This window comes from Sarcophilus harrisii, chromosome X (genome assembly GCF_902635505.1).
Source record: "Sarcophilus harrisii chromosome X, mSarHar1.11, whole genome shotgun sequence".
Taxonomy (NCBI): Eukaryota; Metazoa; Chordata; class Mammalia; order Dasyuromorphia; family Dasyuridae; genus Sarcophilus; species Sarcophilus harrisii.
This window is the reverse complement of record NC_045432.1, coordinates 6,857,971-6,880,954: the sequence shown is the minus strand read 5'-3', so window position 1 is coordinate 6,880,954 and position 22,984 is coordinate 6,857,971. Positions and strand designations below refer to the sequence as shown.

The following is a 22,984-nucleotide window of genomic DNA, read 5'->3' as shown; positions in this document are numbered from 1 at the left end:
AACTTGTCCGAACCGATGCAGAACAACGTGAGCCAAATCTGGGGACCGACTCGTACAAGACGGCCCAGATCTTAGGGCCGTCCCGAGCTCCACTAAGACTTTGGGACCATTGGAAAGTGAAGCAGCCTTGAAAGACCTGAGAGCTGTGAGCCACACACTGAGCAGCCTGGCTTTCAGAGAACTGTGAGACTGCAGGCCCTTTCCGCACAGGCAGGTGGCCCACGGCCTTGAGCAGAAAGAGCTGCAGGAGAAACCAGGTTAGGTTTCCTTGTGCCTTCCTTGGCTTCTTTTCTTTTCTTTTGTTTTTTCTTTGGCTTCTTTTCGTTATAAGGAATGGTTCTGATTGCCTTGGTGTGAGTGAGTAGCTATTGGCTGACCAAGAAAGCAACAGGAGTGCATTTAAAAATTATTTTAATTTAAAAAATGCACAGAAGCAGACTGAAAGTGCTCAAGTACAGATCAACAGCCTGGCTGTGACCAAAGCACTGGCTAAAGGCGCCATATCAGTGTGAGCTAATTGGCACCATTCTCCTTTTTCCAAGATGAGAGTATTGAGGCTGGGGGGGGGGGAAGTGACTTGTCCAAGGACACACAGCTCCTAAACGTCTGGGCCAGAAGACTGAGATCATGTCATCTCATTTTGTTGTCCATCTGGGAGAAGCTGAGTGCCCCCCCCCCAGTCAGATGGGCACAAGTGGCAGGGCCAGGGTTTGAAAGTGCTCAACCCTCTGCCTCCCACGCTCTGGGCAGCAGAACGCGCTCTCGGCCTCGGGCCTGGAGATGGATGAGGCAAGAAGGAAGGCCTTTGTTTCATTTTCCTGGGGAGCGGTTCTTCTAGAGAATGCGGTAAGTAGCCGCCTGGCTTGCAGCGCTCCCTCTACGCAGGAGATTACAGTAGCGGCTGATGCCAATGATGAGTCAGAATGTTTGGTACTGAGGTAGCGGCAGCCTCTTCCCGACCCCCCGGAGCGACGCTGCGCTCCCAGAACCCTCTGGGCCCCTGTCCGGTCCGCTCTCTCCAGCCCTGTCCTCTTGCTCGCGCCGCCGCCGCCTCCATCCTGCCGCCGCCCGCTCCTGTCCAGGCTCCGGGGGAACAGTGATCCCGCCGCCCCCTCCCGCTCGGGGGCCCCGTCGAAAGGCTCGCGGAGCGCGACGCCCGCCCCGGCAGCGGCCTCGGGCTGGCCGGCCTCGGCCCCCGCCCCCGCCCCCCCCCTCCCCCGCGCACGATGCCCGCAGGTGAGGCGGCGAGGGGCCGGCTCGAAGGCCCGTGACTCGAGCCGCCGCCGCTGCCGAGGCCGCCCCGTCCGCGGCGCCCCTCCCTGAGCCCCGGGGCCCTCGCGGGGCGGGCCCCTGCCCCCGGGCCGAGGGAGGCCGAGCCGCCCGGCCACCGGCTTAGCCCCGCCCCCCCCCGCCGCCGCCGCGCAGCCCCCGCGCGCGGGGGCGCCCGCAGCCTCCCGAGCCGCAGCCCGGTCCCGCGGCCAGGCCCGCCACGCTGGCGCTGCTCCGGCTCGGAGGCCGACGGCTGAGCGCGGCCAGCATGGAGGCCATCTGGCTCTACCAGTTTCGGCTCATCGTGATCGGGGACTCCACGGTGGGCAAGTCCTGCCTCATCCGCCGCTTCACCGAGGGCCGCTTCGCCCAGGTCTCCGACCCCACCGTGGGGGTGGATTTCTTCTCCCGGCTGGTGGAAATCGAGCCCGGGAAGCGAATCAAGCTCCAGATCTGGGACACCGCGGGCCAGGAGAGGTTCAGGTGGGGCAGGCGGACCGTAGGTCGAGGGCGGGGCGAGCAGGGGGGCGGAGCGCTGTCGGGGTGGGGGGGGAGGGTGGGGGCGCTGCCGGGGAGGGGCTGCGCCCTGGGGTTCCCAGCCCCCACCCCCGAGCCTTTGGGTCGGCCGAAAAGCTGGGAGCCGGAGAAGGTGGGCACCTCCAGGAGCCGGGCCACCCGGGGCGGCGGGGGAGGGGGCGGGGGGAGGGGAGGCTTCATTATCTCCTCTGCCTCGTCTCCACAGTAGTGGTTGTTGGGCCCCGGGCGGCCCAGGGCTGCCGGGGAGCTTTGTCTCGGCATCAGCATCAGCGTAGTGTCGGCGGCCATCAGCATCAGCATCCCGCCTGGCGGATGCTGCAGAGGCTTGTGGGGGCGGGGAGGAGGAGGAGGAGGAGGAGGAGGCCAGCTGGGCAGCTTTCTGGAATGAGCCCGTGGGGCAGGGAGGCCATGTCCCGGGCGGGTTCTCCCGTATCTGTGCACGCGTGTGTGCCCGGGCCCTCCTCGTGCAGGCTCGCGTGTGCTCCTGCGTCCGCGTGTACATGTATGGACGCATCGTGCTCCCGTCCCCAGAGGCGGGGAGGGAGGGAAGCAGGTGCTCCACATACAGCCCTGGGGCCTGCCTGCTGCTGCGGGGCCCGCTGGGGCCATCGGCGGGTCTGCCATTCTCAGGCCTAAGCCAAGGGCCAGTCGGAGGGGAAGGGACCTTGGCCCAGCCTCCGGCAATAGCGAGGTGTCTCCCCGCCCCCCAGCAGCAGCAGCTGTGCTGATGGTGGCTCCCCCCCTCCCCCCCTGCCAAAAAGCCTTGGGGACAGCAGAGGGCTGCCACCTGCCGGAAGCCTCCCCTTTCCTAGCCGGAATGGTGCTGCCCGTGCAGGGAAATCCGGCTGAGGCTGCTCCAAAGGCCCCGGAGCCTCCATGATCCCTCCCCCCCACACACACACACACCTCCCTCCTCTCGCCAAGCTTTTCTTCAAGGGGCAAGTATGCCTAGGAAAGAGCAGAACATCTGCCTAGACATCTGGCCTTGCCTCACACTGCCCTGATGCACCTCATTGGCTCCACAGAATAACCTACCCCCACGTTGGCTGCTGGAACAAAGCTCCTGGAAGGGAGGGATTAGATAGATCAGCACCTGCAGATAGCCTCGGACCCCACCCCACCCCCACTAGGCCCCACAGAAGAGCTTGAGAAAGGGCCAGATTGCTCCAACGCCCAAAGACCTTGTGTGGGCCCCAGGATGCTCAAGCCCCATCCTGATGGAGCCAGAAGGGGGAGCGAGAAGGGAGCCCGCTCTCCCGGGCCTCTGCTGTCTGCTCCCGGGACGCACAGGCCTGTGGTGGAGGAAGGGGAAGGACCGGGGTGGGGGGAGCTATTTTCTTTGGGTAGAGAACAGTCAGTGGCCCGGGAGACCAGGAATAGGCCTTCCATAGGTGAAGCCCAGAGCAGGGCAAACATCAGGGAATTGCAACGGCAGCCCCCGCCCCTGCCCGTGTGACCTTGGACAGTTTCCTTAGTGCAAAATGGGGGTTTGGACCACTGAGGTCCCTTCCACCTTTGAAAAGGCAGCATCACATAATGGCTGGGGGGTTGGCCTTGGAGTTCAAGGTCCGTCTGGCTTTGTGACCCTGGAAAAGTCGGGCCACCTTCAAAGACTAAAACTTAAGGATGTGAACAGATGGTGGTGGAGGGGCTTCTGGATCGGGACTTCCCCACAGGGGCATAATCTCAGGTGCAGATTTTTACAAATGTTAATGTCAGTTGGAGCCCCTTTAAATAATAAGGTTCAATAAGGGTAAGTATTAATTAGGCCCAAAGTCCTTTTGAAACCAAGTTAGAGGAGCCTATGGAAAGTAGGTAAGGCTCAGGCTGGCAAGGAAGCTTATGCCCAACAGTGCCCAGCTCCTTGGCCAGAACTGCCAGGCCACATGCCCACCACCACGTGGTTTTCCTTTACCTCCCATTCTCTGGGTCAGAGATCCCCAATCTCACTTAGATTCTTGAGTTTGCTGTGTGTGTAGGCATGAGAAATATAAAACAGAGATTCACCGTTCACAACCCTTTATTTTGAGTGTCAAGTTGTCAACTGTTTAGCAGGACACAGAATTTTCACTCATACTCCAAAGATAGGACCAAGGACTGCTTGAGAGCTCCCCGTCCCTCCTTAACAGTCACCCCTTCTGGGGGACGAGTAGCAAAACAACCACAAAGATTAACCTTCAATTCTTTGGCCCTTTTAGAGCTGGAAAGCACTGCAGCCCACCCTCCCATTTTACACAGGGGTGTGCTGGGACCCAGAGAGGCCCCCAGGTCACAAAAACAGTCAGAGACAACTTGGAATCAAGGCTAGGTTCCCGAGCCTTTATTAGGCCCCTTTCAATGCCACCGACTAGGTACAGGGTTTAGCAAGTTAGAACCAAACCTGTCCCTCCCTCCCTTCCAGAAGCTTCTGTTCTGCCTGGGCTACAAACTAGTACCTCAGTGAGTGAACATTCCTTGGCACAAAGCCAATAGAAATTTTGGAGGCAATGGTATCGGCCAAGGAAAGCCCCGAAGGTTCTCACCTACAGAGGGAAGGCTTGCCTTGAGGTCAGGATCCTCAATGTAGTCCATCCAAGGAAGCAATGAAAATCAGGGAAGGAAAAGAGCTTGCCTAAAGTCACACAGGTGGCAAAGCTCTGATTTGAACCTGAGCCCAAACCCAAATCTTGTCACTGCCCCACAATGCGGCAATGCCTTTCTTATTACTCCCCTGCATTGATCCAAGTCTTAGGCAACCATTCTCTAAGATTCAGCTCAAGTCTTCTGTGTTCTGTGAAATCTGAATCTTGCTGTGGGGTCCCCAGGACCTCTACCCTCTCTTAGGGGGGATATGTGTGTGTGTGTGTGTGTGTGTGTGTGTGTGTGTGTGTGTAGACTCTGCAACATTCAGCCTAGGAATCCCCCCCCCAATTTCAGCACATTCAGGTTTGCAAAACATTGCACAGAGTTGGCATTTAAGTAAGAAGATGTGGACAAAGAGCTTTGCAAACTTTAAAATGTTCTAGAAATGCTAGTTATGGTCAAAAGGTGTAAGTTTCTATCATTTAGACAGGCTAAAAGTTCACACACTAGCTAAGTAGTGTACCTAAGGTGGCTCATGGAAGGGGGTCAAGTTCAAGAGTAAAATCATCAACTGAGGGCTTTACATTTTTCTTCTCAGTAGAATTGAATTGTAATTTATGTAGATTGAAGATTAATGGAATACAGCTTTCAAAAGACCATTTGCTTCAGATATATAGGAATGGTAACTAGGCTTTAAAGGGGTGGCTTGAAGTGATTATGGAAATAAGCTACTTATCAACTTGGATAAGCTTTAAATCCACTGTAGGCAACCGTATTATTATCGGGAAGGAAGCATATCAAGACAAAAGTCATTAATCAGGTAATACTGGGATGACCAACACCAGAATGGGGAGAAAATGGACCATATTCAGTGATGTCAATCAAAATTGTTTTCTTTTTTTTAAATGTGTTCGATTTTTAACAACAGCTTTTTATTTTCAAATTTTGTGAGGCATTTTTATTTTTTAATTCTGTTAAATTTGTAACAATAGCTTTTTATTTTCAAAAAACATGCAGAGATAGTTTTCAACCCCTTCAAAACCTGTGTTCCAAAAGTTTCTCTCTTCTTTCCCTCCTTTCCTCCCCTCGACAGCAAGTAATCCAATATAGGTTAAAATGCAAGTCTTCTAAACGTATTTCCACATTTATTATGCTGCACAAGAAAAATCAGATTACAAAGAAAAAAATGAGAAAGAAAAAGACAAGCAAACAAACAACAACAAAAAAGTGAAAATATCCTATTTCACTCTCACCACCAATCTGTCAAAAGGTCTCTGGGAGATGAGATAGCTGCTTTCAAGTCTTTGAAGAACTCTCAGGTGGCAGAGTTCTCAGAGCCCCACAGGGGATTACCCAGAGAAGTGCGGAGGGAGGTGCAAAGAGACAGAATGAGGCTTGAAGTCAGGAAAAAACTGCCCCCCAACAAGAGTTCTCCAAAAAGGGAATGGGTTACTTTGCTGGGTTCCTTGCCTCCAAATGTTATTGTAAGGATCCAATGAAATAAGGATTGTAAAGCATTTAGCACAGTACTCGACACAAAATAGGCCCTACATAAACGTTATTTTTATTGTTATCGTCATCATCATTATTATTATTCTGTTCATGCCACCTCTAAGAAGGCAGGAGGGACCCTATAGTAACACAAGAAAATCAGGATTCACAAACTTAGTTGAAAATTAAAGCCACTTTACTACAGAAGGGGATGTAAGTTAGGAGATCAGTTAAAAGGGAAAGAAATTGTACACATCACCATATCCTCAATACGTCAGAATTGTCTTAGTGTCTCTGGATTTGGGATCTGTGACGACAATTCTCTGAGTAAGGGTCTCTCACACACTTTCCTGCACAAGTCAAAGACTATGTGGAAAGCTGTTGGAGACCTTTCTTAATATGTCGTTCTGGGAACGCGCTTCTCAAACTCTTTTGGTCTCAAGACTTCTTAACACAAAAATCATCGAGGGCGCCTCTGATAGTTTTTGATTATGGGGCTAGATCTATCGCTATTTACCGTATTTGGAATTGAAATGTCGGTACTGTCATGAAAATAGTTCTGGCCAAAGCCCAGTCGCCCAGGCCCAAGAGGTCCCCAAACTGCACTCTGAGAACCACCATCAACGGTCTGCATCATTGAGGAAATATATAAATAACTTGCCACAAATGGTAACTATTGGCCAGATACATAGAGGAGTTTTCAACATAGAGCTTAATTCATCATAGACAGAGTCTGCTTGGTTTAAACTTCCTTTTCCTCTTCTGCTTGGCCTGTTCCAAGATATTGACCAATAGACTAAGGCCACCTTCCTGTATGAGGAGCTTCAGATGGTTATTTAACCCATTACCTTAGTCTGAACGGGCACCTCGGATCCCATTGGCCTTCTGGGTCGTGATACTCCTGTGCTGACTCATGTGGAACCTCCAGACCTCTACAACTCAAAACCTTTTGTCGAAAATTGCTAAGTATACATTCCCCATATTTTACTGGTGATGATTTTTTGAAAATCAGATTTGATATTTTTCTATTAATTTTTTTTTTATTATTACATTTGGCTTAAAATTCTAACCTGTCCGGAATCGTTTGCCCCTATCATTCTCTGATGACAACATCGTCTCCCTCTCAGCATTGTCCCTTTGCAGGTTCGATATGCATGCTATTTATGCCTTGTGCTGCTGCCAAGCTGACACCGAACCATTAACAACTCCTCTCTCAGTCTGGCCAGTTGCAAATCTCCCGGACTGTGGCTCAGGCCACGTCTTCATCACGTCCAGGATGCTAGCCATCGGTGACGTTAGCAAAGGTACCACCAAAATGTCAACTCTGCTGTGTCTATGGTGTTTTCCTGCTCACTAGTCCAAAAGAAGGGAAACCAAATTATTCTGGCAGGATTTTTTGATGAAGGTGGCTCTTTGTGACTATTAGTTCCTTAAAAAGATGCTCCTTAATGATCCCTTCAATAATATGCTCTGGAATTTTGCCAGGAAGCCAGCTTAAGTTTACACACTTTGCTTTCTGCTCTTTGGGTAAATATTTGCCATTTTCCAGTCTTGTGGCACCTCTCCCATTTTCTATCAGTGTCTTTTGTTCTGGGATCAGTCATGCCACATGTAGCCCCTCCTCCTGCATCCCCATAAAATCCTTCTTTATTGTTATGAAAACCAACCAATGAACTATCTGCATCTTGACAGTGAATGCACGACTTTGCCAAGAGAATGGAGGCGTGCTTTATTATCTGGTCTCCAGGAGCAAGATTGTCCAGTGCAACCACACTGGCTTCCTTTTGGTTTCTTTTTATTTACATTGTTGTCCCTGGTTCTGCTTACTCCTTGTGTTGATCTGAATTCCCCGTAGTCATCATTTCTTATTAGACAATCATCATTATGTCGATATTCTAGAGACTCACAGAATTGTAGATTTGGAGGGAACCTCTCCAGCTGACACGTACCTCAACAAGAACTGTTCATTGGACCCCTGCTTGAGGCTCACCCTTCTAGTGTTGGATGTGGAGCCACCAAATCTCCTGGACATTGGAGAGCTCTGAATGTTAAAAAGCTCCCCTCCCCCATCTCTAAATGTTAGGAAGATTCCCCTTCCCATCCTCTATCATGATTACATGGAAAGAGTTCTATGCCAGGGGTCCTCAAACTACGGCCCGTGGGCCAGATGCGGCAGCTGAGGACGTTTATCCCCCTCCCCCAGGGCTATGAAGTTTCTTGATTTAAAGGCCCACAAAACAAAGTTTTTGTTTTTACTCTAGTCCGGCCCTCCGACAGTCTGAGGGACAGTGAACTGATTCCTATTTAAAAAGTTTGAGGACTCTCCTTTCTTTGTGTCACCAGCAGATCTGATGAATCCATCATTTGTGCTTTTATCCCCATCCTGATAAAAGTGTGCTACAACCCTAGGCCCAACCCTGATCTCTGGGGCTCTCCGCGGGAGATGACCTTAAACCATTCACAAGAACGTTTTGAGTTCTACCATTTAACCAATCTACCTAACTATTATTACTCACTTCTGTCTCTTCTCCCTTTTCCACAAGAGTCATATGAGAGACTTTATCAAAGGCTTGGCTAAAATCTAAGTAAACGATCTCTCCCTCATCAAGTAAAGAAATGAAATAAGACCATTCGGGTATGTCCCAGCCTTGTGCCCTGATAGCTTTGTTAGCACTTGTTTCCTTTGCTTAGTGGCCACTAACCTTCTCTTTAATGGTCTGCTTTTCCAGGAACTGAAATCAAGCTCATTGGCCTATGATTGGCAGGCTTTTCTCTCCCCTTTTCTAGGTAGATGAGGCATTTGTTTTTCTCCAGGGCCGTAATGGCTTTCTTGCTCTCCAGGATCCTTCAGACATCACTGACATTGGGATGAAGGGTTGGAAGGCACCAAGGGCAGATTCTCTTGGGGATCAACTCCTGGGAGACATTTCTGTCCCATCATTTCTCTTTGGGGGAGAAAACAAGCAGAGTTAAGGATTGAGCACTTTTGATTTCTCTCTGTTGCCTCCATCTGTCCTCCCCCAGCCCTCTCTCTCAAAGATTCTAGGAGGAAGTGCTTGCCTCCCCCAATGTTCTTGTACTTCTACTCTAGCAACCATGTTAGTGAGAATCATCTGCTCTTTTTACTGACTTGAAGGATGAAATTCTCACTAAGGGAAGTCAAGAACTTACTAGCTCCATTTGAGAGAGACAGAGAGAGAAAGAGACACAGAGAGACACACAGAGAGAAAGAGACACGGAGAGCTCTCTCCGTGAGCCAGACAGAGACCCAGCAGGTGCCTGGGTAATTGAAGTGTCCCAGCACTACTCTGTCCTAGGTTCTGTCTTGCTTCCCAAATGCGTCTGTTTTCAATTTCTGTATAGGTGGTGTGAAGTATATACTTACGACAAAAATCACTTATCTTTCCATTGATTTTTTTGGTATTCATTTATTTTTATCTAACCTTCAATACCAAAAAAGAGAATATTTCCCTATATATAGCAAAGCACAAAAAAGATTATATATGAAGCCAAGAATCTCCATTTCGTACCACTTTTTTTTTTAAAAGCATATCATGCCACACATGATTTTCAAAACTGTTCTGCTTGTCCGTGCTGCTTTCTGAACTAAATTCCTTTATTTTCTTTTGCATATTCAAAAAAATGTTTCAATAACCTCCCCTCCCTTTTTTGCACCAGTGTTGCTAACCCTCTCTCCTCCCAGTCCTTAGCTAAAAATCAAAAAGAGCAGAGGGAACCTGCTGGAACGGACTTTGCTGGCAGCTCCCTTTCCTATTGCTTATGGGCTTCTAGGTGACATTTGGATGTGATTCTGGGGTGAAAAGGCCCCATTTCTCATTGCATTCCTTGCTCATCATTCAGTCAGGTGAAAATTCCGGATTTTGCTGCAGTATGTAGGAGGAGAGATCCGGGTAGTCGTGGTGAGAAGCCATCTTGGTGAGAAGTCTTCAGTTAAGGCTGATTGAATGGCTGCATATTGATCTTGGCCCAGATGTTCTCCATCTCTCCCTCCTGGCTTCTGGATTTCTTCATATGTCCATAGCTTCTCGGTATACGGTGCTGTACCATTCTCAGCAATACAGCCATCTGAGACAATTTTGAAGGACATAGGGTGAAAGATGCTACCCATCCCCAGAGAAAGAACTGATGGTGTTTTAACTTTATTTTTCTTGGCGGGGGTGGGGGGGTGGGGGGGTGGGGTGGGGGGTGGGAGTGGTGGTCTAGATTTTCTTTTACACCATGACTAATGTATTTTGTATGACTACCCATGTATAAGCTACGCTTTAAGCTTGAGAGGATAGGTCGTTTTTTTCCTCATGCTTTAAAACCTTCTGGTAAGATTTGTAAGCTACCCAGCCAGCACATTTTACTCATTGTCCTTTAGATTAACTCCATCTGTAGCTAGGAGTCTGTCATCCTGATATCTTTAGCTGTGGTCAAGAAATTCAAATCCCGTGATGACACCACCTTCGTAGCCAACTGTTCGCTACCCAGATCAATTCTTTCTCTTTTTTCCACCCTTCCCAAATCTCCCACACAAGTCGGAAGTAGAATTTAAGACTATGAGATGAAAGAAGTTGCTTTAAGTGACATTGTTATTATTAGTGATTTCGAGCATATTTTCACATGGTCATTAATAATCTGCATTTTGACTAATGAAGGAATGTAGCTTTTGTTTAAACTAAAAGTAATGAGGGAGAGAGAGAAATACCAGTGTATATTTGTAACAATTCTGGACCTGTCATAAATATCGGGTTTTTATCAGTGATATTTATTGCAATTTTCCTCCTAAGGAGTCTCTGCCTAGCCAAGTTGTGAAAGACTTCCATTCTTTACTTTTTTTAATGATGTGACCTTTTCTATTTAGGTTGAGCATCTGTTTGAAACCCATTTGTGAAGTGTGGTGTAAGATGCTGGCCTAATTCCTGCCAAACTCCTTCCATTTTTTTTCAGAAGTTTTTGTCAAAAAGAGAGTCCTCCTAGTGCATGTCCTTGGGTTTGTGTTTTCAGTTGCTTCTGAATATGTTCAACTTCTCTTCTCTCTTACATTTTAACAAGTAGCGAAGATTTTTAACGGTTGCTGCTTTATATAATGATCATCTTTCAGAGTATTTAAAAAAAAAACCAATTTCTTGGACCGGAGGCCTCACTTAACCTTGGACAGTGACCAAGAGATGTACATGTTGCTATTTAGAGACTTAAGTTATATAAATGACAAGCTGTTCAGATCCCCCACCCCCACAGACCAGAAAGCTGGTAACTATATTTCCAGGCATTCTAGCCATGCTAGATGAAAGGGAGGTTTTACTATAATAATAGGAAACCAAATAACAGTTACAAAAAGTTAACGGACAGTAAACGTATATCCCACAGTCATGTGCTCAGTGACCTTTGTCCCTCAGGCCTTTCTCTCCCTGGATGAAAAATGAGTAAAATGTAAAATGAGGTGGTAGATCGAAGCGCCTCTTTAGAAGGGAAAATAGACCAAAAGAAAGAAAGAGGCTTCAGATGACAGGTTACTTCTTGTTCTGACAGACTGTAAAGCATAAATGGAGTAGTTTGTATTAGATACCATCTGAGATCTTGTCCAGCTCTGTTATTTAAGCAAGGCATACCACATTTTGGGCCAGTTACACAGGGGGTGGGTTGCTGGGCCTGGAGTCAGGAAGCTGCCTCTTCCTGAGTTCGCATCCAGCCTCAGACACGCACTGTGAGACCCTGGGCAAGTCACTTCCCCCTGTTTGCCTCAGTTTCCTTATCTGTCAGATGAGCCGGAGAAGGAAATGGCAAACCACTCCAGTATCTTTGCCAAGAACACCCCAGATGGGGTGACAAAAAGTCGGACGTGACTGAAAAACGACAGAACAACAACAAAATCCTCACATTTTAATTTCTTTCTAATTTTTAATCTTTGTTCCAACAAGTCACTGGACTTACTATATACTCCATCAGGCTTGGGATATACTTTCTCAGATTTGGAAATGATTCCCATATCAGCCACCACCAGTTTTCAGGCAAGATGTAATTATTTTCCATTTTTGTGATGTGGCCATATATGTTCCCCATGCTTAACACCTCGAATCTCTTTTCTTAAAGAAACTGCTCGGGAACAAAAACAAACAAAAAGGCTAGATGGCACAGTGGATGGAGTGCTTGCCCTGAATTCGGGAGGACTCGAGTTCAAATTCAGACATTTAACACTTCCTAGCTGTGTGAGGGCAAGTCACTCAACCCCAAATGCTTCAAAAAACAAAACAACAACAACAACAACAAAAGAAACTACTCGTGTCTTATAGTCAGAGGACTTTTTCTGTAGTCCATGAACCTTTGTCCTCTTTTGTTTCCTACTTCCATATTGTTTCCCACACTTCCATGGGCCCACCTTTGTCTTGATTTAACTCAGAAGATAATAGAGAACTTGTCATCAAATTTCTGCACCTTAATGAGTGGGCATTTCTAGCTGGTGCACCAGAGGGCATTGATGCATAAGCTGCAGTTCTCTTGAGGCTGTTCCCTTTGCAAATACTTCTCTGCAAGCCGAATAAGTGCCCTGGGAATGGATGTCTCTGGTTGCTTTTGAATGCATAACAAAGACATGCACCAGTTCTCCTCTGAGCCTTCTCTCTGTTTGGTGGCAGTTTCTTTTTGCATTCTGGTTTACTTTAGAGCAGAAATCTCCCTAGTGTTCTGATTCAGTTTCTCTGCTCGTCTGTTCGGCTCCTCGGTCATCGGACAAGGATCTCACACTTGTCCTTGTTGTTTTTCCACAGTTGAATGTGAGCTCTCCAAGGTCAGGTTTGTCTTGGTATTTATTCCCAGAGCTTGGCAGATATCGGGTGCTTAATAAATGCTTGTTGGATGGGATAGAATTCCAAGAGGTAAGTTCCCATTTTTGGACAGTCTGGAAGTCGTGACGCTCAGCCTCCTTGGCCACTGTTCCAGCAAAAGCAAAGGCAGAGAGATGGCCCACGTTGGGGCGGGGGGAGGGGGGGAGGGCTTTTATAGCAGGGTTTTTGCATTTGCATCCATTGCCGTGGCCAAAGCGGAGGCTTCTGGCGATTTCCACACTCAGCTCAGTCGGGCCGTAGAAAGCCAGTATGGCAGAACCAACCTGAACTTAGATTTTGCCAGCCTGGCTTTGAGGAGTAAAGGGTCACCTCCGGGCCGTGCCGATGCTCTGTGATAAGCCTTTTATGGAGAATCTATAAGACAAAGAAAAGTTCTTTCTTTCATCTGTACTTACGGGCATATGTACTTAATAGAGAACTTTCCAAGTTCTCCATTTCATCTGTACTTATTGTAAAAATAGAATTAAGAGAAAATGAAAAATAACATCCGTGAAAACCACCTATTGCAAATATGGCTGATAGAAAGAACACGGAAAATATATCATCAGGATAGTAAGATTAGAGATTTGGAAGGAATCCCTTCCAAAGCCATCTGGCCCGTGAGGAATCCTGCCTCTACCCTACCTGATGATGGCTCATCCAACCTCTGGTGGCAAACCTCCATGGAGGGGGAGGTTCCCGCCCCTTGAGGTGGCCCCTGCTACTTTGAGACAACACCCATTGCTCCCAATGGGTTTTCTTAACATCCAACTTAATCATGTCTCTTTGCAACTGCCCCCCATTGTTCCTGGGGTGTCCTAGAGCCAGACAGAACAGACCATAGGTTCATTAATCATTAGGATGGCAGTCAGCTCCTTGAGGGCAGGGACTAGCTCACGGCTATCTTCATATTCCCATTAATTAACCTGACGCCTGGCACAAAGTTGCTGTTGTTGTACAGTTGTGTTCAACTCTCCGTGAGCCCGTTTGGGGTTTGCTTGGCAAAGATGCTGCAGCGATCTGCTTTTTTCTTCTCTGGCTTATTTTACAAATGAGGAAACTGAGGCAGACAGGGTGAAGTGACTTGCCCAGGGTCACACAACTAGTAGTGTCTGAGGTTGGATTTGCACTCCAGAGGATGAGGCTTCTGGATTCCAGATGTGGGGCTTTATCCACCGCAGTGCACCCTAGTAGTCCCTGGCATGTATAGGCACCATATAAATGCCAGCTGATGAATTGGTTCATAGATCTAAACCTGGAAGGGACCTTGGAGGTCTCTAGGCTGACCTCTTCATTTTGGAAATAGAACTTAACTTCCCTTCCTTTCCCCTGCCAGAGGTCTAGTCACACATAGGAAAGGAGAACCAGAATTTGGACCCAGATTCATTGACTTGAAATCCAATGTTCTTCCCATATTTACTTCGGTCTTGAAGTTGGGGGTGGACTATGTGAATTCTCAAGAAATCTTCCTGGTGCTGAATCTGAGAATCAATGAATTTTGATACATTTTGAGGTTTTGCCCAATTTAATACTTACTTGGAAGCCCACAGATAGTCTGTGGTGTGTGTGTGTGTGTGTGTGTGTGTGTGTGTGTGTGTGTGTGTTGGTTCCATATTGGGGCTGAGTGAGGCCTGTGAGCTCTTGATGCCATTTTTTCCTTCCTTCATGTTTTTTAGGTCCATCACCAGAGCCTACTACAGGAACTCAGTAGGTGGCCTTCTCTTGTTTGACATCACCAATCGCAGGTCCTTCCAGAATGTCCACAAGTGGTTAGAAGAGACCAAAGTCCATGTCCAGCCCTACCAGATTGTGTTTGTTTTGGTGGGTCACAAGTGTGACCTGGACACCCAACGGCAGGTGACCCGACACGAGGCAGAGAAAGTTGCTGCTGGGTATGGTATGAAGTACATTGAGACCTCGGCCCGAGACGCCATTAATGTGGAGAAAGCCTTCACAGACCTGACTCGAGAAATCTATGAGCTGGTCAAAAAGGGGGAAATTACCATCCAGGAAGGCTGGGAAGGGGTAAAGAGTGGCTTTGTGCCAAATGTTGTTCACTCCTCAGAAGAGGTTGTCAAATCAGATAGGAGATGCCTATGTTAGCCAACCCTAGTAAGCCAGACACAATTTTTATTAATAAAACATACTGTACTAACCGAACAGAAATGTAACGGAGAGTTGTAGCATACTAGTGTGCTCACCAGCAGGTGAGAGTAACTTTAGCCACAGATGAGAATGATGTCACATTCCCAATAACCCTCTTTCCAAATGGGCAATCCAGACCTTGTCACACAGGCGCAGTGGTGGGTGTTTGTGTTGAGGCTCTGTGGGAGCTGGAGCAGAGAGGAAACTCCAAACCAAAACCAACCCCCCTCCCACCCCTCCAAATTGTCAGATTCCAGGGGAATTGTAGGCGAAGTATCTGAGCTCAGGAATCCCTAGCGCTCCCATGTTCTGCTTCCTCTCCCCAGCCCTGGTGCTTCAGAGTACCTTTTCCTCCAGCGAGGTGGAGGGCTGCTCGAGTTGCTCCCCAAGGACCCTTCCAAGCCCCCAAATTGTACAGTTCCAATAGACGTAAGGCCATGGGATCCTTTTTCGAGGGGGTGGGGAGGTGGAGGGCAAAGGTCTGCCCCTGGAGTTTTGTTGATAGAGGCAACTCTTGGCACGGAAACGCCCTCCACCAATTCAGACGAACACCTTGTTGTGCAACTTAGTGTCTCCGAGATAGATGCTCAGGGCTCTGAGAGGCAAAATAATCTGCCCAGAATTCCACAGCCAGCATGAGTCAGAGGCAGGTCTGGAACCCAGGTCTTTCTTTAGCCACCGTATCACAACGCCTCTCAAAATTGTAGTGGGTCGAGATTGCTAATCCAATAAGTGGAAGAGAAAAATTCAAATCCCATCGTTTCTAAAGCCATCTGTGAGAGGAACTCTGGCCGTAAACTGGCTTCCACAGAGTTTGTCCTTCCTTCATCCCGATCCTACCCTTTTCAAAAATGAACAAATCAAGAGTCCTAAACTCTTTGTCTCCAGCTGCTAGTTGTGGGTTTGGAAAATACGCCTACACATCCAGAGGCCTGAGTCTCCACTTTCCATCCAGGCCTTCTTGTTCCTTGTGCAGCAGGGGAGCCTGGAGAGCCGGGGAGATGCCAAGTAGTAGCTGAGCTCCTCTGCTTCTGTAAGATCATTAGAACATCTCAAGATGCACTGGGAGAGTGTCCCGGTCCCCATTTCCTCTTAAGTCGTTCACACCAATGGGAAAGATACGACGAGAAGTTTTGTGCCGAATCGCGCAGAGATGCATTAGCATGTTGAGAACGTGGAATGGCAGTCATTCAATTTGGGAACTGGAAGAACAAAGTAGAAGGAAGGACCTTTGGGAACTACTTAGTGTGGCCACACATGGGCCTCTTTATAAGAGCAAGTGCTGAGGGGTGGCAGACTGACCTCGGGCCATGGATGGGGCAGATACCAAAGGGATATTGAGTCACCAAGTTCCTGGTGTGTGTGCCAGATGCTGTGCTAGGCAAGAGGGAGAAAGAAAGACTATTGAAAGGAAATTTCCCAGGCTAGTGAGGAGGGAAGAAGCAGCCACATTTTAACAGATAAAAAAATAGACCCTTAAGAAAGGACACACACATGTAGCCGGCCAGGTCCTTGCCCAGAAAAAAAAATGGAACGAATGCATGAAATTGAAAATAGGGAGGAGGTTCCCGGTGCACAGACCTGGAGTCGAGAAGTCCTGAGTGACCCCGAACAAATCACATCACTAACTGCGTCAGTCTCCTCATCTGGAAAATGGGGATAACAGCCCCAACCTCAAAGGGTTGTTGTGAGGGCATGAGAGCATATTTCTAAAGTACTTAGAGCTGCTATTAACTCCTCCCCTAACCTAATGATCAAGGAGATGGATTTTTTTTTTTAATTGAGAAAACTGACAGCACAGGTCAGAGCTCTGGAAAATACTATGTTGGCTTCCCCAGTTGGAATGCAAGCTGGAACCCTCCAGTGTTGTCCAGTGTCTGGTGTGTAAGAAAGAAATAACTGGGTGAGTTGCTTCTGAAATGAGGGCTTGAGAGCTCAGTTCCACCAGCAATCAACCTATCTTTCTCCCTCCGTTTGGTATCTTAACCAGGCAAGAATTCTGCCTTCAAAATCAACAGGGATTCACCGTAACAACACCAACATTTGTCATCTCTTGCTGGACACTGCAGAACTTCTGCCGAGATGTCCCCTTTTTAAAGCACTCTGTCCCTCATTTGATTCTCCCAACAACTCTGTGAGGTCAGGCGGGCAGGGCTATCGTCCCCATTTCCAGGTACAAACTTAGCCCCAGAGAGAAATCAAGCAACTGGAGACTGACAGACGAGATTTCGGTCCAGGTCCCAGTGTATCGCATCACACTGTCCCTCACTGCCACTAGCTAGAAGGTCTGACAATCAAGGGTGGAAGGGACCTTAGAGCCTCTCCCCCCTGAACAACTGGGAAGTGGTAGGGAAATATCACAACATTTGCTTCTTCATATTTGACAGGGCATTTCATTAAAGTACACCCCCAATGAGTTGAATTCTTTTTAAAAGATAAAACATTTATTGAATACTTAATGATTGCATTCTTTTTGTTTAAAAAAAAAAATACACTGAGATTTCGCTAACCCTGAATTTTAAATTAACTCAGCTTTCCAAGTGAGCCACAAGATTTTGGGAGAGGCGTTGGAGTGACCGGCCCCACAGCTTGTGCTCTCCCATCAAGTTTTGGGACTGCTGACCATAGGCTATTGAACCGTTTCTCTATAAAAAAAGGTTCCTGGCATTCAACGGCCATGTTTTTATTCCAAAACCCCAAGTTCTTGCTCTCATTAGTTGCAATCTAATCCCGATTCCCTTTCATGAGAACTTCCATCACTGAATGACTGGCAAAGGAACTGAGTTCAGCCACTGAAGACAACTAATTCATGAGAGGAAACCTATAAAGGCCAGCTTGCTAAAATTCAGTGGACAATTTTACAAGAGAATCCGCATTTGAATTGAATTAGGAAGCACATCAGTCACGTGAAAACTAGTGGCCAGTGAGCTTGGCTTTGATCCTTAGTAGCACTTTGGAGCATTAAGCAAAGAGAATAATCGTATGAACCAATATGGAAGGGTCAAAAAAATCTAGACAAACTAGACAAACCCTATTTCCTTGTTTTTGATGTAAGTCTATTGGGAAAACAGGCCTAAGGTGCCGGCCCCAGCTCTGCCACTTGTTGTGTGATTTTGGACAAGTCACTTAAACTCTCTGGGTCTCAGTTTTTGCATCTGTAAAGTGAAGATTCTATTACAAACTCCTAAGCTCCTCATTCTAAATCTTGATACATGAAAGTGATCCGTTCAATCGTTGTGGATAAAATGGAGGGATGTGTCCAATGGCACGTTACATAGCTCCAGGCCTCTTTGTTTTTTAAGCCCGATTAGTTGCACAAAGGCAACATGTGGCTGTGAGGGACAGCTAATAGCTTGGACAACAGAACCAGGACCCAATCGCTTAGATTTAGGTTAAATTTAATGAGGATAAATGAAGACTTACACTTGGGTCAACAAATCAATAATACGGTTGTCCAGGGTGGGGAGGGAAGTAGTGAGATAGCAAATGTCCTCCAGGAGAAACTTAAAAGCCAAGTCACTGCAGAGATTAGGCAGAAGATGAGAAGTGGTGTGACTGCTGGGCTCCCTGTGGAACAGCAACTTGACCCTGGATCTCTGAGTCAGCATGGAAAGGTGGAAGATAGAAAGTAGCAGAGTCCTAGTGGCTATCTTTGAGATTCAGAGCTTTTCTTCCCTTAGCAGCCGCTCCTGTCACTAAGCTACCTGCCACCCTTTGGACCTCTACCCCACGTTTGTACCTCTGGGAGCTGGGCATCTCCAGGAACCCAGTGTTCCCTCCCACCCCCAGTAAAAGAGGGTTTGTGAAGCATGAGTTCTTCTCGAAGAAGCTGGTCTCCTAATGTGGTCGATGCTGACCTTCCCAGCCCCCAAGTAGAGCTCACCATACCTCCTTCTGCCTGGGGTTGGAGGCAGGGGCTGGTAAGAAGGGCCGGTGTCTTTCCATCATCTCTTTACCCTAGATGCAGAAGTAGAAACTCTCTAGGTGAGAGAAACTCTTCTGTACTCTCCCAACACCAATGGCAATGGCTGTCTTTTAAGGTACTGAGTTCCCCTTCACTGCAGTCTGCAAGTAGAGGCTGGTTAGTCATAATTGAGAGCAAAATAACACGTTTTCTGGTTCTGGGTAAGGATTGGCCTGAATGATCTATGAAGTCCCTTCCAGATCTGGGTCTGTGATGAAAGAGACCATAGAAATGAGGAGTAACGGAGAAATGAGGACAATGGGGCTCAGTAGGGCTGGGGGGAACCACAACATCTCCCTTGATTTGTTTTTCTGGGTTCGGTTCCTTTGTGAAATAGAGGTAGGGGAATGGGGTGGAGAAATAGCCAGGCTTGAGCCTTGCCAGCTCTCAATCTTTGCCACCATGTTACCACAACAGGCCACCAGCCCTTCTTCTGGTGGGTGATGGGAGACGAGAAATAATCATGAAACCTTCCACATCTCAGTTCCATTTTCCAAGGACCCCAGCCTTCAAGAAACTGGTCCTTTGAAGCAGGGAAGAGAATATCATAAAAGTATGCTGGTTTCCTTGCCCATCAGCAGGGAACAGCTAATGTTAGTGTTCTTAGACTATTCCCTGCATATTAGGAGAAGAGCACACTTGCCTAAACTCCAAGGCATTCCCCAAGGGGCCCCCGAATCATAGCTGTATAACTAGAAAGGACTCAGCCAACCCCCTCCATTTTACAGAGAAAGAAGCCAGGCCCAGAGAGGTCACCCAGTATGAAGGTCTAGTCCCACAAAGCATTTTACCTTTGACCTTCCCTCCAAACTCAGCTCTAACACTAACTCCCTTTGTGACATTGGGCAAGTCCATTCTTCCTCCTTCTCTCCAATGAAGGGGTTGGACGACTTAATCTCTGACTTCTCCTTCCCATTTGTGAGGTCAGCTCACAAGTCTTATTCATTCCCCTTCTACAGATCAGAAAATCGAAGGCCAGGTGATGTCCAAGATCACCCTGCTAGTAATTTTCCTTTTTCATGTTGAAGGAAAGGAGCACGATCCAAATCCAAAATAGCATTAAATTTATTCTGAAATGCCCATGTGAACGTGGGCATGCCATCGATTCCCAAACAATAAAGCCACAGGGGAAGGGCCCGTAGGGGTGGGCCTGTTTTCTCCTCAGTAAAATGAGAGGCTTGAACCAAGTGGGCCCTGAGGTCCCTTCCAAGCTCAGATTTTGTCGTGGGACACAGCTTTGGAGCGGGAAGGTATGGCTCAGACTGGGCTAGAATCCTTCAGTCAGCTCCTCGTTCCCAACAAAGGCACACGCGGACAATGAGTAGATCCTAGCTTTCCTTGGAGGCCCAGGTTGTGTGTTCCATCCATCAAGAAGGAAATCCTTCCAGGAAGGGTTCTTTCCCTGTTCTCACTCCCACCTCAAGTGTGTCAGGTCACTTGGGGAGAATTTTCCTATGCATCTAGCACATCAGAAAATGTGTTCTAGTTATCATAAATTGTCTTGTTCTCACTGGACTGCCAAGTCCTTTGGAACAGGGCCAGGGTCATTTATCACTTCTATCCCCAGCACCTAACCTTGGTGCTCATAGTGGGTACTTAACATGGTCAACTGAATTGTATTTTAGATTTTCCCTAGCTTGACAGAATGAATTGTTTTGGTTGAAGAACTGACCAAAGTCAAAAGGAACAACTGGGCCAACCTGAGACTTTGTCATCTACTCAAATTTGAAAGTAAGATTATCTAGAGGATAATCGAGTTTGACTAGAGGGGACCAGTTCTGAAATGGGGCAGAGGCAAAATTTCTCTAAAGTCTTGCTAGAGAAATCCATTCTGTGTACACTTTCGCATCAAGTTCTGACTCAAACAGAACATTTAAGATCCAACAGGTATAACTGTAAAATTTATTTGCTAACTAGACTAGAGAGAAACTTTTGTTGTTCAACAAAGCACACTTTTCGGTGATTTGATAACTGGACACTAAGACGTGAATTGCTGTTAAAGGACTTTTAAGGACTTAGCTTTATGAACTGACTCACTAGATGTGTCAGGATGAACACAAGAAAAACAGAAACTAACTTTTGTGGTACCCACGGATCACGTTCAAAACTGCATGTTGGAGCACAGATCCCTGGTCTGAATTTCAAAAACTCCCAAATAAAACATGACTATATACTTTCCCTTGCCTTCTATTATGCACTGTAGTGAAACGTGAAAAAAAAATGCTGTATTTTGTTGTCTGTGAATCCAAACATGCCTGTATTTATTAAACTGGTTGATGATGTGATTGTGAGATTCCACATGTAAAAACCAAACAAATCCAGCAACAAAAACCCTGTTTCTTTTCCCCTGGTCATAGTTCTGTGTTAATGGATGTTCAGCACCATGCCTAAAAATTCAATATAAAGAAGACCAATAAAAAAAACAATGCGCATTGTTTATAACATAATTCAATAAGATCTCAAAGCTTAAAAAAAGGGGGTGTGTGTGCTTTTATTCTGCTTCTATGTTCTCCACATTTAAAGCAGCCCTCTTTGGAGCTCTTTCCCAAAGGTCCCACTTGGAAGGGATCTCAGAGGTCAGCAATTTAAAGGTCTGGGAGGTGACATGCCTATCAGAAGGGGGGGGGTGGTCCTGGAGTTGGGACCAGAAGTCTCCAGGCCTACCCCTGCCACTTCCAACCCTTCCACTGGAGCCTATTTCCTCATTTGTGAAGGAATTAAACTTGCTGATCTCCAAGATCCCTTCCAATACTAAGCCCTATCTCTGCTTGAACACTCAAAAGCTAATTTTCTTTCTTTCTTTTTTAATTAAAGCTTTCTATTTACAAAACATATGCATGGGTAATTTTTTCAGCATTGACCTTTGCAAAACCTGTTCCAACTTTTCCCCTCACTCCCTCCCCTAGCTGGCAGGTAGTCCAATACATGTTAAATATGTTGAAATACATGTTCGATCCAATATATGTATACATACCTATACAGTTATCTTGCTGCACAAGAAAAATCAGATCAAGAAGGAAGGAAAAGAAAAACTGAGAAAGAAACCAAAATGCAAGCAAATAACAGAGAGTCCACACTCTGTTCCCACAGGCCTCTCTGGATGTCAATGGCTCTCTTTGTCACTGTACAAGTGGAACTGGTTTGAATCATTTCAATGTTGAAGAGAGCCACGTCCGTCAGAATTGATCATGGTATCATGTGTATAATGATCTCCCGATTCTGCTCATTTCACTTAAAAAGCTAATTTTCTTTTCTTTTCTTTTTTTTTTTTGACATTTTATATATATATTTTAATTTAATAGCCTTTTATTTACAGGATATATGCATGGGTAACTTTACAGCATTAACAATTGCCAAACCTCTTGTTCCAATTTTTTACCTCTTACCCCCCACCCCCTTCCCTAGATGGCAGGATGACCAGTAGATGTTAAATATATTAAAATATAAATTAGATACACAATAAGTATACCTGATCAAAACGTTATTTTGCTGTACAAAAAGAATCGGACTCTGAAATATTGTACAATTAGCTTGTGAAGGAAATCAAAAATGCAGGTGGGCAAAAATATGGGGATTGGGAATTCAATGCAATGGTTTTTTGTCATCTCCCAGAGTTCTTTTTCTGGGCATAGCTGGTTCAGTTCATTACTGCTCCATTGGAAATAATTTAGTTGATCTCATTGCTGAGGATGGCCTGGTCCATCACATCATATAGTATTGTTGTTGAAGTATATAATGATCTCCTGGTCCTGTTCATTACACTCAGTTCGTGTAAGTCTCTCCAGGCCTTTCTGAAATCATCCTGTTGGTCATTTCTTACAAAACAGTAATATTCCATAATATTCATATACCACAATTTATTCAGCCATTCTCCAACTGATGGACATCCATTCAGTTTCCAGTTTTTAGCCACTACAAAAAGGGCTGCCACAAACATTCGTGCACATACAGGTCCCTTTCCCTTCTTTATAATCTCTTTGGGATATAATCCCAGTAGTAACACTGAAAAGCTAATTTTCTTACAAAGCATCCCTTTCTACACATTAGAAAACTCTTCCTTAGGCTGATGTGAAGTCTGCCTTCCTGTAATTTGCACATCTCTGGCCCTCATTCTACCACTGGAGCTACAGAGGGACCCATCAGCCAGTGTTTTTTGGTTAACCTTCCCAGTTAAATCTCAGCTAATCTT

General features: G+C 46.7%; 1 protein-coding gene across 1 annotated transcript; it reads left to right on the top strand.

Annotated features, from left to right (window-relative positions):
- Positions 1-1,450: 1,450 nt before the first annotated feature.
- On the top strand, positions 1,451-21,081 carry RAB39B (RAB39B, member RAS oncogene family). Its single transcript, XM_031945125.1, has 2 exons — positions 1,451-1,752; positions 14,363-21,081. Exons 1-2 carry the CDS (start codon positions 1,538-1,540, stop codon positions 14,787-14,789), a joined length of 642 nt encoding a protein of 213 aa, XP_031800985.1. The 5' UTR covers positions 1,451-1,537; the 3' UTR covers positions 14,790-21,081.
- The last annotated feature ends 1,903 nt before the right edge of the window (positions 21,082-22,984 follow it).

Excerpts from the sequence above, each read along its gene's own strand:
- RAB39B (XM_031945125.1), top strand. The coding sequence starts at position 1,538 with ATGGAGGCCATCTGGCTCTACCAGTTTCGGCTCATCGTGATCGGGGAC. Across the intron at positions 1,753-14,362 it reads GCGGGCCAGGAGAGGTTCAG|GTCCATCACCAGAGCCTACT; the intron begins GTGGGGCAGGCG and ends CATGTTTTTTAG.